Below are 16,910 nucleotides of genomic sequence, written 5' to 3'. Positions count from 1 at the left end.
GCTGAACCTTCTGTGCTTGTCTTCATTTCTCACTCAATTTGAATATGAAGAGACATAATATTGGACTCTATTATAAACACATGAAAAATTCTGTAAAAAACAAAGTTTAACAAGTATTTGAGGCCATTCAGTACTTTATTTTACCCAACTTAAAATTGAACTCCTCTTTTTCTAGCCTCCATTAAAATAAATATATAAAGAGTGCATCAAGATTTTTCTTCCTTCCACCCAATCCTTAACATGCTGTCTTCTCAGGCTATCACATTTGGTAAAATGATGTAAGAAAATTTTCGATATATAGCTGGCGTAATTGTGCATAGTTGCTGTCAAGAATTCCTAGGCAGAGACTGTCATCTTTAAAGGTTGCCGTGACATTTCTAGAATATGCTTTTTCAAATATGAATGAAACATGTTGCCTTTTTGGTTGAGGGTGGGGAAGGTATGGAACCTGACATTTTCCACACTGCCAAAATTGGAAAACAGAATATTGGAGTGCCAAGATTAATCAGTCAGTCAACGAGTATTTATGTAATAGCTATTTAGATACCCAATGTATGACAGGAACTATTGTTTTATCAGGTTTAAGTGTTTAACCAAATGGAAGGGAAAATTCAGTTTCTTTCATCTAAATTATATAGACCTGTCAGCAAATGGTAATGTTCATGCACTGGAATCACAAATGTGCCTACTACCTTAGGGATGCTCACAGCCATCACAAATGCAGCCAAACTGTGATGATGAAAAATTTAACTCTTTGAAAGCAAAAGAAGAAAACTGAAATGTAATCATGTATTTAAATGAAAATTTCACACGGTGAGTCCTACAGCAAAAGCCCTACTCTGAAAAGAAAAAAAAAAGATGTCAGCAGATGTAATTACTAGATTTGTCTAGCGTTTTATATACTACAGCTCTAGTCCTGTTAGCACAGTCTTTGAGAAGAGATCGCTTTTGGGAAATGAAATAAGAAAATTTCAATATATTAGTACTAAAAACAAAGAAAACAACATGGTGCTGTAATAGTGATGCTAGCTGCACACGCTGAGAAGCAAACTTAACTCCAATCTTTTTCATTATAAAAAACAAGGCAAAATTCATGCTAAGAATCCCAGGCCTGCTTCTAAATATTTCACAATGTGTAGGAGGTTTGTTCAGATAAATTTGGGGATGAAGTTGCTCTGCTACCTTCCTGTGGAGTTGTAAATGTCACGTTCCCAACTAGGATAATCCACAGCTGGAAAAAAAAGAATATCACAAATAGTCTACCAGGTTTCCCATATGTGCTCCAAATCTTTAATCATTCCTTGTTAAAATAACATATTAAAGAATGTCCAATTTGGTCATTTGCATATGCGCTAGAGTAGATCCACTTATAATAAGAAGAAAACCTCGTATCCCAAAAAGCTATTTTTTGTGGGGGGGGGCTAGGGGATTATTTTTATTTTTTAACTTCATTATTCATAGTTGTAAAAAGTGACATTCTCCCTTTTTTTTTCTGTAGAGAGATAATGAGTAATTGATAAGATTTGCAATAGAATCAATATAATAAATGAATTAAATGAATCAAAGAAAAATTTGGAGATATTTACATATGTGTATGTGATTTTGATAACTTAAGATGACAGATATTTAAAATATAATATTAATCTTTCAATTTACTTCAGTATTTCTAGAATTAATGGTGTCTTGATGGCTGCGAGCACATTTATTCATTGCTATCTATGTGGCCATCTCTGTGCCCCATCTCTGTTCGTTTTGGATTTATAAAATCAAGAGAGTCTCTAAAGTAAATGCCTTGCCTCTATATTTTAGAAGGTGCTCCTTCAGTGTGAATATCTACGTGAACTGTATTGAAATTAGTAAATGAAAGTTGTACAGAATAGTATATATAATACATAAAATATAAATGTATTAAGCATTATGGTTTGAAGGAAATAAATACTAATTAATTGTGGAGGTTACTTCAAAGCTAGACCTTGTCTTATGGAAGGGGTCTTTCATTGAAGTCTGTGGACCTAGGTTTAATTTCTTCCTGATCTTACCTCACACTTCCCCTAAGCAACAGTCTGACTGTAGAGCCTTTACATGATTTTTGAGCAAGTTCCTGAATCAGTGACACAGGCTCCAAGCCAACAGCACTGTAAGGGAAACAGTAACCATCTTTGGATTTAGCAGGTATTTTAGTGGAGTTCCCACCACTATGATCATCGGTAGCTTGCTTAGCATTTAAACACTTTTGTAACATTATTTTACAGAAAACAATTTAATGTCTTGTAAAAACATTATATGATATTTTATTTCACAACAGAAACCCACAATTTTTTTTTACTACATATTATTGGTTTCTCCTTTTTATCAGTTCTGAAGACTGAATGAACTTGAGGCGTTTTAAATGTCAGGCAAGGCCTCTAACACTCAGCTACATTTTCAGTCATGTTCTTTACTTTTTAAGAAAAGAATTATTTATTTTATGTATGAGTATACTAGTTGTCTTCAGACACACCAGAAGAGGGCATCAGATCCCATTACAGATGGTTGTATGGCTTCATGCGGTTGCTGGGATTTGAACTCAGGACCTCTGGAAGAGCAATCAGTACTTTTAACCACTGAGTCATCTCTCCAGCCCTTAAGTCATTTTCTATATTTAATTTTACTTCCCCCCCTTTGAGACAAACTAGTGAGAGTGACTTTGAACTCACTCTGTAGACCTTTTTGCTTTGCTCTTGTTTTGTGCTTTGCTCCTCTCTTCGTTATTAGGATTACAAGCCTGTTGAATTGTATATTGTTAATCCCAAAAGATTTCTAATACATGAAGAATAGACTCTGTCAGTCTGAATAATTCAGTGTAAGAAGAGACAGAAGTCCTATAAACTTTTGCCATGTTATATGCATTCTTGACAACTTTCACATAAAATAATAACATATTTTTATTCTTCTGACAAATGTTTATTGAGCATCTATACAAGTAAACAGTTCTACATCCTAGGAAAAGGCAATAAAATTCATGCTCCTGTAACCTTATATCCTGTTTGGATGAGAAAATCCTATAGGAAAAAGTCATTAAAATGTAAAAGAACATGTAGATGTCTAAAAATGTAAACAATTACATTCAATTATATTCCTCCTTGTTATAGTATTAGGAATTCTAGAGGTTAAAAACATAGTAGATGTCAATGAAATCTTATTTGAACAAAATTTAAGTCAGGTGAGAAAGAAGGAGAGGCCAGTATTGACTGAGGATGGAGAGAAGCAATGAAAGATCAGTGAGTGAGGAGGGTTAGTAAAAGGTCAATTAGATAAAGGGCTGTGGAGACTCATGCACGACTGAATGTTGTAATCTATTCTGAATAAAGCCTACAATCATTACTGAGTTTAGAAACAACAATCATATACAAAGCTCAATGTGAAACATTTTTCTGAACCTTGATACTTAGATAATTAGATAAAAGGAAAGGGCCAAGTTGGGGAGATAATTACTTCCAGAAATACGGAAAGCAGCTGTTGCCTTGGAGAACCAAATACTGAGATGTGGAGTTTTGTTTATTAGACCAAGTCAAAGGATCAAAGCTGATATTTTCAAAAACACGCAAAATCACATTAGATAGGACACACTCCACATGGTGTCGTTTTTGAATAAGTTTCTTGTTTTTGTAGGTTTGTTTCTATGTGTTTTGAAAGAGACGGAGGAAAATAAAAGGATCGGGTAAGTAGGAGGTTGGGGATGACCTGGCAAGATGTGGCAGAAAAAAAAATGTGAAAAAGTGCATCGAATACCATTTTTTTTATTAAGAAAAGAAAAGAAAATGCAAGAGCATAAAGGATTATAGAGACAGCGAATGAACATCTCCAGGGAAGGTACCACTGCCAAGAAGCAGGGAGGCAGATGGCAGGTTCAGCAGGCCTGTGTGTTTGGGGGAGAAGTGCATGGCAACTTTTTATGTGTTATGTATATGTTATTTTTATTAAGGAACAGTCTTATTCAGCATTTCCAGAGAACCCAAGGCATAATTTTAGGGATAGCAAGCATGAAAATAGCAATGAAAGTTCTCATCTTAATGAGGAAGAAAACATGAATGTAACTAATCCTACAATGAGGTTTAAGGTCGACTGGTTGGGCAATATAATCTTTAGTACTAGTTAAGAATTAAACTTCAGTGTAAGACAGGTTTAGGGGAGATTTAAAAAGCAGTGATATAGCATGCTGTATTACCTATTAAGTTTATAAAGATCAAGGCTCTTGTATGAGATGAGAGTCATGGGTGGAGAATTGGAACTGGATAGTTTATTTCAAGAGGCTGAGAGCTTTTGAGACAATTATCTTCGTAGCTATCATAGAGGAAACTGTGAGGTCAGCTACAAGAACATATCCTTATAAGGAAGAACTTCGTGAATCTGCTTATAATACATTCATTGAGGATATTGAAATGCTTAGCAACTTAATGTAGTAATTAAAAATAGTATCTGAGTTTGTGACAAAAAATATGATGGAGTTGCTTAATACTGGTGAATGGGCCAATTGGAGGAACTGAGGCAGATGCTGGTAAGAATGATGATAGAATTCAGCAAGATCAATTCGAATTTGGGCAAATGCATTTTACATTAAGGTAATTATTTAATAATAAAGATAAATTGTGACTGAGTGCTGCTGACTAGGTAAGTGCTGTGAACTAAAGGAGTGCTGGATAGAGAGCCAATCAGTTGTATTCTCCTGTATTAATTATATATATGTGACATATGTATATGTAATACACACACACACATACACACACACACACACACACACACACACACACACACACACACACACACACATGATTGAATCTTAATGTACAGGAGAAAGGCCATTAGTTTTTCATGGCTCTTTGAAAGTTCATCTACTCAATGACATTCTTAAAACAAGCTTGATACATAACTATTAATTAACAGCTAACAACTGAGTTGTGAATGTAGCGTTCTCCCATTTTTGCTTCTTGCATGAAAATCCAAGCACTCATAGTGTAAAAGACACTATGGGAAGTGACTCAGCTTAGTAACTAGGCTTAGACTACAACATTTAATGGATAAATTATACAAAAAAATCCCCACATACATACACATTAGTCTTTGTGTCCACTTACTGTAAATTCTAAAATATATGACATTGTTGGATGCTTTATGGAATCAGTCTGTCATAGTCATAATATATATTATGTGTGTGTGTACACATAATTTAAAAACATAGCTAGAAACTTATGTTAATGTATTGATATGTCATAATAAAAAGTTTGAATATTAGAATCTTCTGTTTTGAGGACCCTAGATATTAAATCAGCCATAGTATATGTGAATTAACCCACCAGTACATGACCACTATGTTTGCAGTTATGTATTTTCATATGTTTGTGGCTTTGTCCTTGAGTGAGTGTGTGTGTGTGTGTGTGTGTGTGTGTGTGTGTGTGTGTGTGTTTGGGAGAGGAAAGAGAGGAGGGCAGGGAGAGGGAGCAGGAGGAAGAAAGAAAACAAACAATTTCAACCTAAGATCATTATTTGCACTTACATAACCTGTGATACTTTGCTGCAAGTGGAAATGATATTTGCACAGCATTTCTAATGATCCAAAGTTTAGAGGTCAAGTAAAAATAGCTGATTATAGAAATCATGAAAAAAATCAGAATAATTTTGTTATTAGGAGAGTTAATTTTAAGAGCTAGATAACTTATTATAAACTCCAAGGCCTTCATTCAAACATAGCCTTTCCCATTGCTTAACTTTGTAAACAAAATAAATGCACACTTATGGGTAGAAGAATTATATATAATTTATTATATCTCTGGGTTTCATAACATTCCTGTATATAATATATATTATAGATGCTCAATAAACAAATTATACTGAAGTTATATATAAATGAAGAAATTAAAAGCCAATATTGGTTGATTTACATCAATAATATTCTGAGAGACAGTAGGCTCATCAACACAGAACACTACTGCTTGAGTAACGAAAGTCCTGGGCAGTCTATTGAGCAATTACAATACCAAAATCTGACTGAGAGACATTAGATAGATTTTTATAACATATAGTTTGAATTCCATGGCTACCAAGAAATGACTTTGACATACCATTTTCATTAACAATATCGAAGTATCTGCTATTGATCAATTTCTCCAAAATTGACAAATTAGCCTGCCCATCTATCCTAAGAAAGAACATTTCTGAAACTGGTTTGGGTTATCCCAGAGATCACTGTCACAACTCGTGATTTTTAAAATAATGGATGATTAAGTAAATGCCAGAGTAATTTAATGTCATTTGAAATAATTAAAATTCTCCACCTAAGAATTACATTATAGACAAAAGAATGACTTTACCAACATCTAACATTGACTCAAGGGGTTACTTGTGTGGAAAGGTAGAAATAATTCTAACAAAAATTTTACCTTAAATTGTGACCAATTTGAAATGTTCAGAGACCTTTGCTTTCCTTTTTGTTTGTCATCTTATTCTATTTTTAATGACTTATCTCTCCAGGAAGCAGCATGTTCCTCATTTCAATTCAATACAAAGAAGAAAAGTTCTATTTCTCAAACTTAGTCTCATTTGAAAGCTAACTTATAAGTTAGCAAGTTCTGTCATATTAAGCGTTAATATTCAGCTAGATATGTTCTTAGCACTACTTGGCTGTGATTTTAATTGGGCCTCATGGGTTGTCTCTCTTTCATAATCAGACTATTATACAAACTGAAGTATTTGTTGGTAGAGTGATGTGGGCCCTTCAGCCTTGAAGTTAGAAAAAGAACACCATAGAGTGAAATAATTAATTCTGCAATAAGAACATATTAACATAGCACTCAGACCTATTCAGATCATTGAGCATTTTCACTAATTAGTACATGAATCTTTGGTATTGTTTACAAAATACTCAGCACAGATTGTGACTTCAGCATCTACTACTAAAGTATTCCATTCACAATAAATCAGGAGTGGGACTTGAACAATTACCAACAATATCATTCCCGCCTCCAGGATTCTCAGTAACATTTGATGATCAACTACCAACACTTTAAAGTTTGTATTTAAAATGTTGCTTTTGCTTTCTATTAAATTATTCTTTCACACACACACACACACACACACACAAACACACACACACACATAAACCCATCTTACACAAGAATATGTGATGCATCTCTGAAAGCTGACATGAGTGGGGTGGGGAGCTGCATATTAATGGAATATTCCGTGTTATTACTGCTATTACCAGGCATTTTCAAAGTCACCATGGAAGGTAAATACAATTCCCATGAATGATTATTAGAGCTGTCTGAACTCACACTGCCTATAAACTTCGAGAGCAAAAATGTCATTCACGAAAAATAAAATGAGAAAAGGTTTTATTTATCCAGATACTGTCTTAGCAAATAGGAACGAGAGGAGACTGCTGTACCACCCGTGTATTTAGCACAAGAACCTAGAAAGGCAGATGATTTTAAATCTGAGTGGGTTGATTCTGCCGCCCAGTGGTTAGAGCACCGTTCCTGTTAATTTTTCAGATGCTAAATGTTAAGAGGCTTATAATATACGGATGTTTTCTGTATGAAGAAGTTCGCATATATTTCGGTATAAGAATGTTTTGCAGAAGAACAGCGCTTACCTGTCATATCATTTTGGTCAGGGCTTTCAAACATTGCTTAGAATGTGATATTTTTCTTCTCATGTGCATTAAATTCGATTTGGTAAGACGATACTTTATGGAGAAACAATTTGCTCCCAAGGAAAAGAGAAGCTAGAGACAAAGTAGTTGTAAAAACTGGTTTATTTTTTTTAAAAAATAAATACAAAAATATAAATATAAAACATTAGCAGATAGAATTTGATGAAATGAAATTGCACAAATGCTTGTATACCAGGCTGCATATCACACCTACTAACACCACATGTACATTTTTTTTAAAAACTTAATGAACAGAACAGGATACATCTTAAATGTTTTCTTCGTCTTTTCAAAGCTTCATTTGCAAGGGCAAGACGTGTATCTAACAGAAGCGGCTTGTTTGTGAGGTTGCTTAAGGGAGAACTATCCTGCTCAGGTTTCTTTTATTTACTAAGATGGACAACATTGAATTTCCATAGCTTTGGCTCTTGGAAGTGATTAAATAAAATGTCGTATATATCCCATGAGACATTCTACAGGAAAGAATTAATATAATTAATGAACAAATTAAGAAATACGTAGGGAACTTGTGCTGAGTGGCAGGAAAAATTTCTCCTGGATATCAAATATTGTGAAGTGGAGACAGTGTCTGCAAAGTTACTTTATCTCAGTGAACAGAGCTCAGGTGCCAGGCTAAGCGTCTTTGTCGCTCTCACCACCACCGTACATTTCTGCTAGTTTATTAAACCGAGGTCCCCATTCTCGGAGGTAATCATAGTTTTGGTCTCCTTCCGTGGTACCTGATTCTAAAGAGCTCAGAGATTCAGCAACGGAGTCGTTTCCTTCGTAGGCATAGGTAGCCAGTGAGTCGTAGGGAGGCGCAGTGGGGTCCAGGTCATGCTCTTTGAGGCGTTCATTAATGAAATCCCGGACATCCGTGTTATCTGGGGCCGTAGGAGTCCGCCGCGGTATAAATAACGTTTCAGGAATTATATCTCGCCGGAGCTTTTTCTCTTCGATAGCTGCAGGATTCCTCAGAGTTCCGATATCAAAGGCCTGGGTATCCTCCTCTCCTCCACCTTCGTCGTTGTAGCTCACGATGTTGTCTCTGATGTCTTCTTTGGATAAAATCAGAGGCTCTTTCTTCCGTTGCCTCTTCAGGGCTGCAAAGAGGACTACTATAACTTGAACAAAGACAAAAAGATGCATTAGAACTTCCTTCTCAAACTTCCAATCCAGAGCACAAGTGCTTAACAGGTAGAAAGTGTTTATACCTTGAGTGGAAGGCAGATTTTGAGATTAATTTAGGATTTTTCTTCGGAAGCCTAGCAGGATTTACCTAGGTTGGCTAGTGTGGTGTTCCTGATTTAGTTCTACCACAAAGGAGAGTATTCTTCAACTTCAATGACTACTTTTTATTTCTTTTTTTCTAAAAAATTATTTAAAGGATTTTCTTGACAATGTACAACATATTAATCTTTTCCATTAAATACTAAAGTTGCATGAAAGAAATATCTTTCAGTTATTCTGTGGTAGAACATTCTCAAGGTTCTGGGTTCAATCCCAGGCATCAATGTTCTGACATAAAAATTAGCCATATCGAAGGATATAATATACATTCCATTAAACCCTTCCACCATAATTGAAAGCGATGACCATCACAAAAGTTAGACTAATAGCATCTGTACCATAGCTTTGCTGATGGATTTACGCAGGATTTTACTTACTTTGTCGAAAGGCAATCATGATTGGGGAAAAGGTGACTCTCCTGTTTAAAACCCAGGATATTTCACTTATCATTTCCTTGGAAATAAATCCATGCCTTGTAAGAGAACTCACCAAAATATTGTTAAATCAGATGAGCTCAGAACAGAGTAAATTCACATCACATTGAATTAATTCCAAAACACACATGTGTTCTTCAGATAGACTCATCTCAAACAGATTCACAAGGAAGGATATAAATCATAAAACTAACACACATACGTTCACTTGTAGGAGAAAGTTAATGCAAATGTCACAGGTGGGCACAAGGGTTTCTGTTTCCTGTCCTTAAAGTTTTCTTATTGATCATTTAAGATATTTGGAGAAACAGATGTGAATTCATCTCTGTTTTACAAAAATGTGTTTTAACTAAGTAGGGATCACTATTGTTCAAACTCCACTTTGTTGTCAGCTAATTTTATATTTAATTAACATGAAATGCTTTGATTGTTTTATGTTTGTCCTTCAGGTTTTAAGAAGAGCTCCCTTGGATATTCTCACACACCCAACAACGCATAATGTAAAAATGTTCAACCTTAGGCTGTATACTGTCAGGGAAAGGAATTTGTTCAGTAGAAGCTTCCAATACAGGAGAAAATGGAACTGTAAGACCAGCCACAGTCCAATCTCATTTCTTTGCCTCTTGAAATAAAGCTACAGTGTCTTTCAACTATACTCAACAAGGAGAACAGCATTCAGCAGAGAATAAATATGTTATTTTTCACTTCAAGATCAGTTAAAATGCAATCTACTCTGGGTTATGAAATCAAGAAGAATTTCTTGTGGCCAATTCAATTGGGTAAAGGGCTGTTGAACCATATTTCAGTGAAAATGTTAGAGGAAGCCCTCTACACTCTCATTCAGAAGAAAAAGATGAGGGCAAACTTCAAGTATCTGTAGAGAACTGAACAACAATACACCCTGGCTGCCTGGCCTAGAAAGCTGTGGACAGTGCTTTTACTTTTGGAACCATTTGAGTTAGGATAATACATTTCAACAATTTGTGCACTTAAGAAAAACAAATTTATAAAAAAATAAACTTGTGGTAGTGTTTGGTACCCTCGTTGATAAACACTAATAACTTAATAAAAACTTGTTCTTAATGCATTGCTTTTGGTGCCTCCCATCCTTTTGAGACTATTTTTTTTTATACACAATATTCTGCACATGGTTTCTCCTCTCCCAAATTTTTCCAAGATCCTTCTCACTTCCCTACCTACCTAAATCCATACTATTTCTTTCTCTCATTAGAAAACAGAGAGACTTCTAAAATAATAATAAAAAAGAAGCTAGAACAGAACAGACAGCACAAGCAAGCATAAATAAAAGAGGAAAGAAAAAGCACATGGAACACACAAAAACTCAGAGACATATAAAGTTGCACATAAAGATATGTGTACAAAGGATGTGCACATATAAAAACAACAAAAATGAAAACCATAATATATAAGTAAAAGATGTGTTAGGTGGAAAAAAAAAACCTGATATATCATTATGAGACAAAAACTGAAAAGATTCCATTGAGTTCATTTTCTGTTGGCTGTCTTCTCCTGGGCAGGAGTCTTCTGTGTGGTAACTTTGTTATCATATGGCTTTTACTTTATTTAGTACACTGTCATGAAAGATACATATTTGTTGAGTATTTTCACTTAATTCCCACAGATAATATCCTGCTACATCTATTACCTTAAGGATAACTTCAGTCTCTATAGTATTACTAGATAAAAAAAAAGTTTCTATGTTACTAAGTATGTCCCAGATAACTTTCATGAATTTATAAACTTTATCATTGGTTGAGAGTTGTAGGTTGATGTCAAGGCGATACATAATTGAACAGTAGAAAGTGAAATGGGGACAGAGTTTTGGTGAGGTGGGAGAGAAGGGGAAAGAGGAAGATTCAACATAGAGGCAGCGAAAGAGGGTGGTTCAGATCAAGGTGAACTAGATCCGTTTTGTCTGTCTAGGTGGGTGGTTAATATCTTTACTAATTGGTAGTGAACTTACTGTTTGGATGCATTGTGGATTGAGAAGTTAACATATAAATCTGTCTGATAAGTTATTGATTGTAGTGTTATGATTTTTACCGGGCTGTAGGGGACCGTGTGGGACCAGGTGCTCGGCTCCACACTGGAGCGGCTCCTGCAGAGTGAGACCACCGGACTGGTAGCAGAAGAACCTTTTGAAAAACATTTACTGTAAGAGAGAGGTGGTGTGTTTTGATAGTAACCTTCGCTATTCAATTACAAACCGAATTAGCCATCTTGGGAGACCATCCCCTTTCTTCAACACTTCTTACCCAGCAGAATAATGATGCACATTAGAATGGCGATGAGGGCACCTGTGCTGAGGCCGGCAGGAAGGAGCAGAGCTTCTGCACTGCAGGACTGCATGTTGCCTTGGCTGTCACAGGCGCACACACGGATCGTCAGGGTGCCGGTGCTGCTCTGAATTGGGTAGTCGTTGTCAGATATCACCACCGGCAGTAGGTAGGTGCTTATTTCATGACGGTTGAAGCCATTCTTTCTGGTTAAAATTCTGGCAGTGTTGTCTAAAATAGATGACATAGCATCTCAGGCAATTTAGAGCAGTTAGTTTGTTTCAGTGTTAGCTGTGGTTTTAAATAAAAAGAGTTGTCTTTTTTTTCTTTTGGTAAATTATGAGTTTTTCTATTCATTGTTTATAATGTCATTAAAACTAGGAAAAGAATACTGGATGATAAGAAGAACGTAGCACTATGTATCTGTAATTATTAATTTTTAGAAAGGATCTTGCTGTGTAGCACTGGAGGGACTTGACTAAGATCAGTTCCCCAGAGCACCGTGATTACAGAAATGCAGCCTCTTGCTCAGACTCCATTCCTGGTTCGGTATCAAATGATTATAGTAATGGTAAATATAAGAATTCACTTATGAAATCTATACAGATGATAAATATTTTAGAGATTTTTATAAAGCAAGCTATTATCAAGGAAAATAATCATTTAAATTTAATCATATCTGAATGTGTAATTTCACATAACAAAATATGCTTTAATCCAACAATTATGAAGAAAATGTCATCCATATCACATAAATCAATAGTTATCCAAACCCATTAAGATTCTAATGTACAATAAGAGGTTAGCAAATATTGAATATTTCTCAATATTGCCTCCAATTGCTAAAATGAAATTATATGAAAAAAATATATATATAGACAAACATGGGGAAATATCACAAAGGCTGTGTATTTTAATTGATTCCTATATAATTACAACATCTTTAAATCTTGATCCGATAATATAAAACAATAATATATATAAAATTTGATCAGATATTCCACCAAATTTAATGGTACACTACTAAGTGAGCTCCTCAGGTTGACATATGTATAGCTTCATTCCTTACTTTGAGTAAACTATACAGAATCAACAACACTTTCAAGTATAACAAAATGATAATCTGTTAAAAGTTTACTGAGGTGAGTCTTCCATGGTTTCTCCAGTACATTTGGAAGGCTGAGCCATGACAGCACCTATCCTAACCTATCTCATTTTTTATTATCTCGTTCTCAAGCTTCACAGGAAAAGAATCTAAATTAAATAAACTCAGAAACTAGTATTGTCAGTTCAGTACTGAGGATTCAATAAAGCAGCTCTAATCCAAAAATCTATGTTTAGGTTACCAAGTTCAGCAAATTAAAATTATCCTGGATGCTATTTATCTGAAATTCAGAAACCTTGCAGTGCTGTGTATGTTAACTGTCAAGTCCCCATTACACTTTTCTTTCCTTATGTGTCTGAGGTGACAGAAAACAGGGACAGTTCAAATCTTAAGAATTAGTGAAACATGTCCTCTAAGGAAAATTTCTCTTGGAAACATTTGTCTGTTAATGTGAACATCCTACTAGATGGAATCTTGGGGTGAGTACATAGCATGGGGTAAAATGGTACAAGGCTTTAAGCTGTTTCAGGTCACTTTCGAACCATCTTAAGGGAATATAGCCAACTGGCTTTGCTAATGCATCTCAAACACTGTGAAGAAAGTATCGTGTATTTGCCAGTGTGCTTATGAGATTTATTTACAATACATCTGCAGCCACAGTAAGGCAAGTATATCTTCTACCATTGGAAGCAGAGGTCATTATGTGCCACGAAATGTATTAAATATAGACTAATATTACCCATACCCACATGCCCGTGTGAGTGAGGGATGTGTACCGTCTAGAGGTGCATGGTCCTCATGACACATATTTGTCAACATTTGAAAAACCATAGTTGTTTTCACAATGTGTTTCTGAATGCTATGGGGCTTTTATGAGGAAAAAAAAGAAATAATTTTAGAGATATGCATTTTGTATTTTACAAAAGACAAGAGTGAACTTGCCTCTGCAAAAATATGCCATTGCTTTCTCAGGCCTCTGTGCCCGTTTCTCCTTCCTCACCACTCTCTTTTAGTCTCCAGTCAGCAGCATACTGTTATGTCCCATTAAGGATTGCACAAAAATATGCATGTAATCTTTCTGTCCCATAGCCATTCATGTCCTATCATGTCTACAGTGTTAACTAATTATTTGTGGCCTTTCTAATCATTTACACGTTTCACTTTTCCTTGAACTCTTACAGTTTTATAATTTATTTTATTATTTAAAATTTCAGGGAGTGAATAACCTCAAATAGGACATTATAATAATGCCTTCCTAAATATTGATATGAACAGCCTTTTAAGTTTACATCATCAAGTTTATGCATAGCATGATTAAATGGATTGATATGTTGCAGTAATTAATTTGGGCAACCACTTTAGTTTCTACATATTACATATAAAATCAAGACAAAAAAATGACCTTCATTATCCTGTACTGTGAAGTTAGGATTCACAGCTGCCAAACTGAAGAAAAACTTCTGTCCACCCAAGGGGTCATCTTTGTCCACTGCACTTATTGTCTGTATCAGCTGTGGGAAAGAAGACATTACAACCATCACATGTCTGCCGATAGAACAGGGATCATAAGCTGCATTTTGAAAACATGCATGCAAGTAACATTATATGGATAGAACAGGTTATATTTAAGAACACGCACATGCACACACACACACATGTACACACACACACACACACACACATTCATGCGAACACACACACATCTTAAAAAGAACAAATACATTAAATAAAAGATAAACTCTTGCTTTTCAAGTTGAAAAAATAGTAGCCTGTCTTGTTATGGACATCACTTGTCAACTTCGATATGTTTTCTCCACCCATGTGACAAGGGATCAGGAGAAGACATGCACATACTGTACACTAATGTTCTCTCAATTATTTTCCACTTATATGCATTGTGCTTTAAGAAATTAGTTTTAAATGCCCAGAAAAAGCTTACATTTATTGATGCTTGTATAAACGTTCAAACTTATTCTGAATTAAAAGAATATTCTTTTAAATCTTTAGATTATCATTATATGCATATTTGGTTAAATATTTCCTGGAGTTCTCATTGATTTAACAAAAAATTTCAAGCTTAAAACATTAGGTAAGATAGTTTGACCCTGAACAAATTATTAATCCCATTGTATTAAATCAGTTTCCTCTTAAAACATGTTATAGCCATAGCAGTGAAAGTAGCCTACTTAATATACTTCAAGTTATTTACCTCAAATCCATTCAGAAGATTAAATAACTACACAAAACAATATAGTATTTTCTAGAAATAGTGAACAAGTTTAATCATTTGAATGGTAAAATTATTACCATTTAACAGTATTAAATCATGGATAACTATTTATTATAATAATAACAAAAAGAAACAAATTACAATAGAACAAAATAGTACAATTATATGAGGTCATTTACTTCAAAAATGTAGAAATAATGGTGTTAGAATGGCGCTCCTTAAAAGTTCTTCATTAATCTCTTTCTTCTCCCCTCTCTTTCATTTAACAATGCTTTCATTTTTTTCTTTTTTAAAGAGTGATTCATTAGTATATTGAATAAAAAAGCAATAAATGTCATAAATGAAATGACAGAGACTGACCAGTGAAAATTCTTAGTCACTAAGATTAATGTTAATACAGAGAGATGCTAAAAATATTTAGTACTAATATAAAAGTAGAATTAATGACCCTTTAAAGAAAAATTACAAGTTCTCAAAATAACATTTGTAACTGTTAAATTCCAAATTATAATTCCAGACTAGACCAAACTAATATATTTTTAAGGACCAAAGTCTGCTTATTTACATATGTGTGTGTAGGAAATTATGAAATATTCCTGCCATCTATAGATTATATATATATATATATATAATCGTCACACCAATGCATTAATGATCAGTTGTTGATTGAAGCACATTTACAAATTCAATGATCTAGAAGGGTAATATGCTAACATTAAATGATAATCAGTAAAATGACACAGAGCTGTGTCTCCATCATTCTAGAACTCATGCTCATCACCCAGCGAAACACGAGATTTCCTCAGGATCATGAAACACTATTTTATTCCATTTTAGTTCTAGGAAAAGGAAATAAACAGACAAAATCTAATGGATATACATGTGATGGAAGATATACAGGTATTTTCTTTAGCAGTAAAAAAGCTGGCTTGTATTTACACATTCTATTGCAACATTAAAGTTATTTCAGTTATTCTAATATAATGAAACAAAGATAAAATGTTGTTGGATTCTTTCTCTTGAATTACTTATTTATTTTCTGTATGTGAGTACACTGGCATTGTCTTCAGACACACCAGAAGATGGCCTCAGATCCCATTACAGATGGTTGTGAGCCACCATGAGGTTACTGGGAATTGAACTCAGGACCCTTGGAAGAGCAGTGAGTACTCTTATCTTTTGAACCATCTCTCCAGCCCCTGGTGGATTGTTTGATGCACAGATAAAAGCAGTTATTACATCTGAAATATGTAACATTTTCTGTGAGAAAATTAGCAATTTTTAGTGAAAATTTTACTTTATTCTGGTCAAAGGAACCATTCCTGGTGGTTAGACGTGGACCTGAATACTTTATGTTTTTTTTTTTTTTTTTTAAATACGTGTTAGATAATTTAAGTTTGATGAACCCTTGGCTACCACTTGACTTCATGTGTGATATCAGTTGATAAATTTATTTGATAACATTCTAGGTATTGAGGAGTAAACACTAACCCCAGTTTCCCTGGGAGATCTTTCAAAAAGATTCTATGTATATGTGATGTTGTGCCCTTTAACATGAAAATGTAATTATCAGCTGAAGAAGTGGACATGGGTAAAGGAAATTGATACAGGAAGAGCCACCTTAATCTCCCCATTTCTGAAGACTATCATTTCATAGATGTAGGGTATGAGTTAAGTACCCTCATTTAGGTAAAGAAGAAGCCATTTAACTTCCTCTCAGTGGGTAGTTTCATTTATTCTAAATACAATGACCCTTCCTTAAATCAAGAAACTCACAAGACTAGGGGCAAGGGATGCAAAGGAAAATGTGGTGGTACACAGTTTTATTTCTGACTTACTAATTGTCTACACACCAAATGAGCAG

General features: G+C 34.6%; 1 protein-coding gene across 1 annotated transcript in view; it reads right to left on the bottom strand.

Annotated features, from left to right (window-relative positions):
* Window positions 1–8,323: 8,323 nt before the first annotated feature.
* Window positions 8,324–16,910, bottom strand: part of LOC308433555 (cadherin-10) — a gene marked incomplete at both ends in the record, with an annotated part of 123,770 nt that continues 115,183 nt past the window's right edge. Inside the window, 3 exons of the mRNA XM_080933649.1 lie at window positions 8,324–8,814; window positions 11,691–11,942; window positions 14,219–14,327. Of these exons, the coding sequence (XP_080789775.1) occupies window positions 8,324–8,814; window positions 11,691–11,942; window positions 14,219–14,327 (852 nt within the window). The remainder of the gene's footprint in view (window positions 8,815–11,690; window positions 11,943–14,218; window positions 14,328–16,910) is intronic.

Source organism: Micromys minutus (assembly GCF_963924665.1).
Source record: "Micromys minutus genome assembly, chromosome: 20".
In the NCBI taxonomy this organism is placed as follows: Eukaryota; Metazoa; Chordata; class Mammalia; order Rodentia; family Muridae; genus Micromys; species Micromys minutus.
Note: the sequence above shows the minus strand (reverse complement) of the source record. Positions and strands in the feature narration are given on the sequence as shown.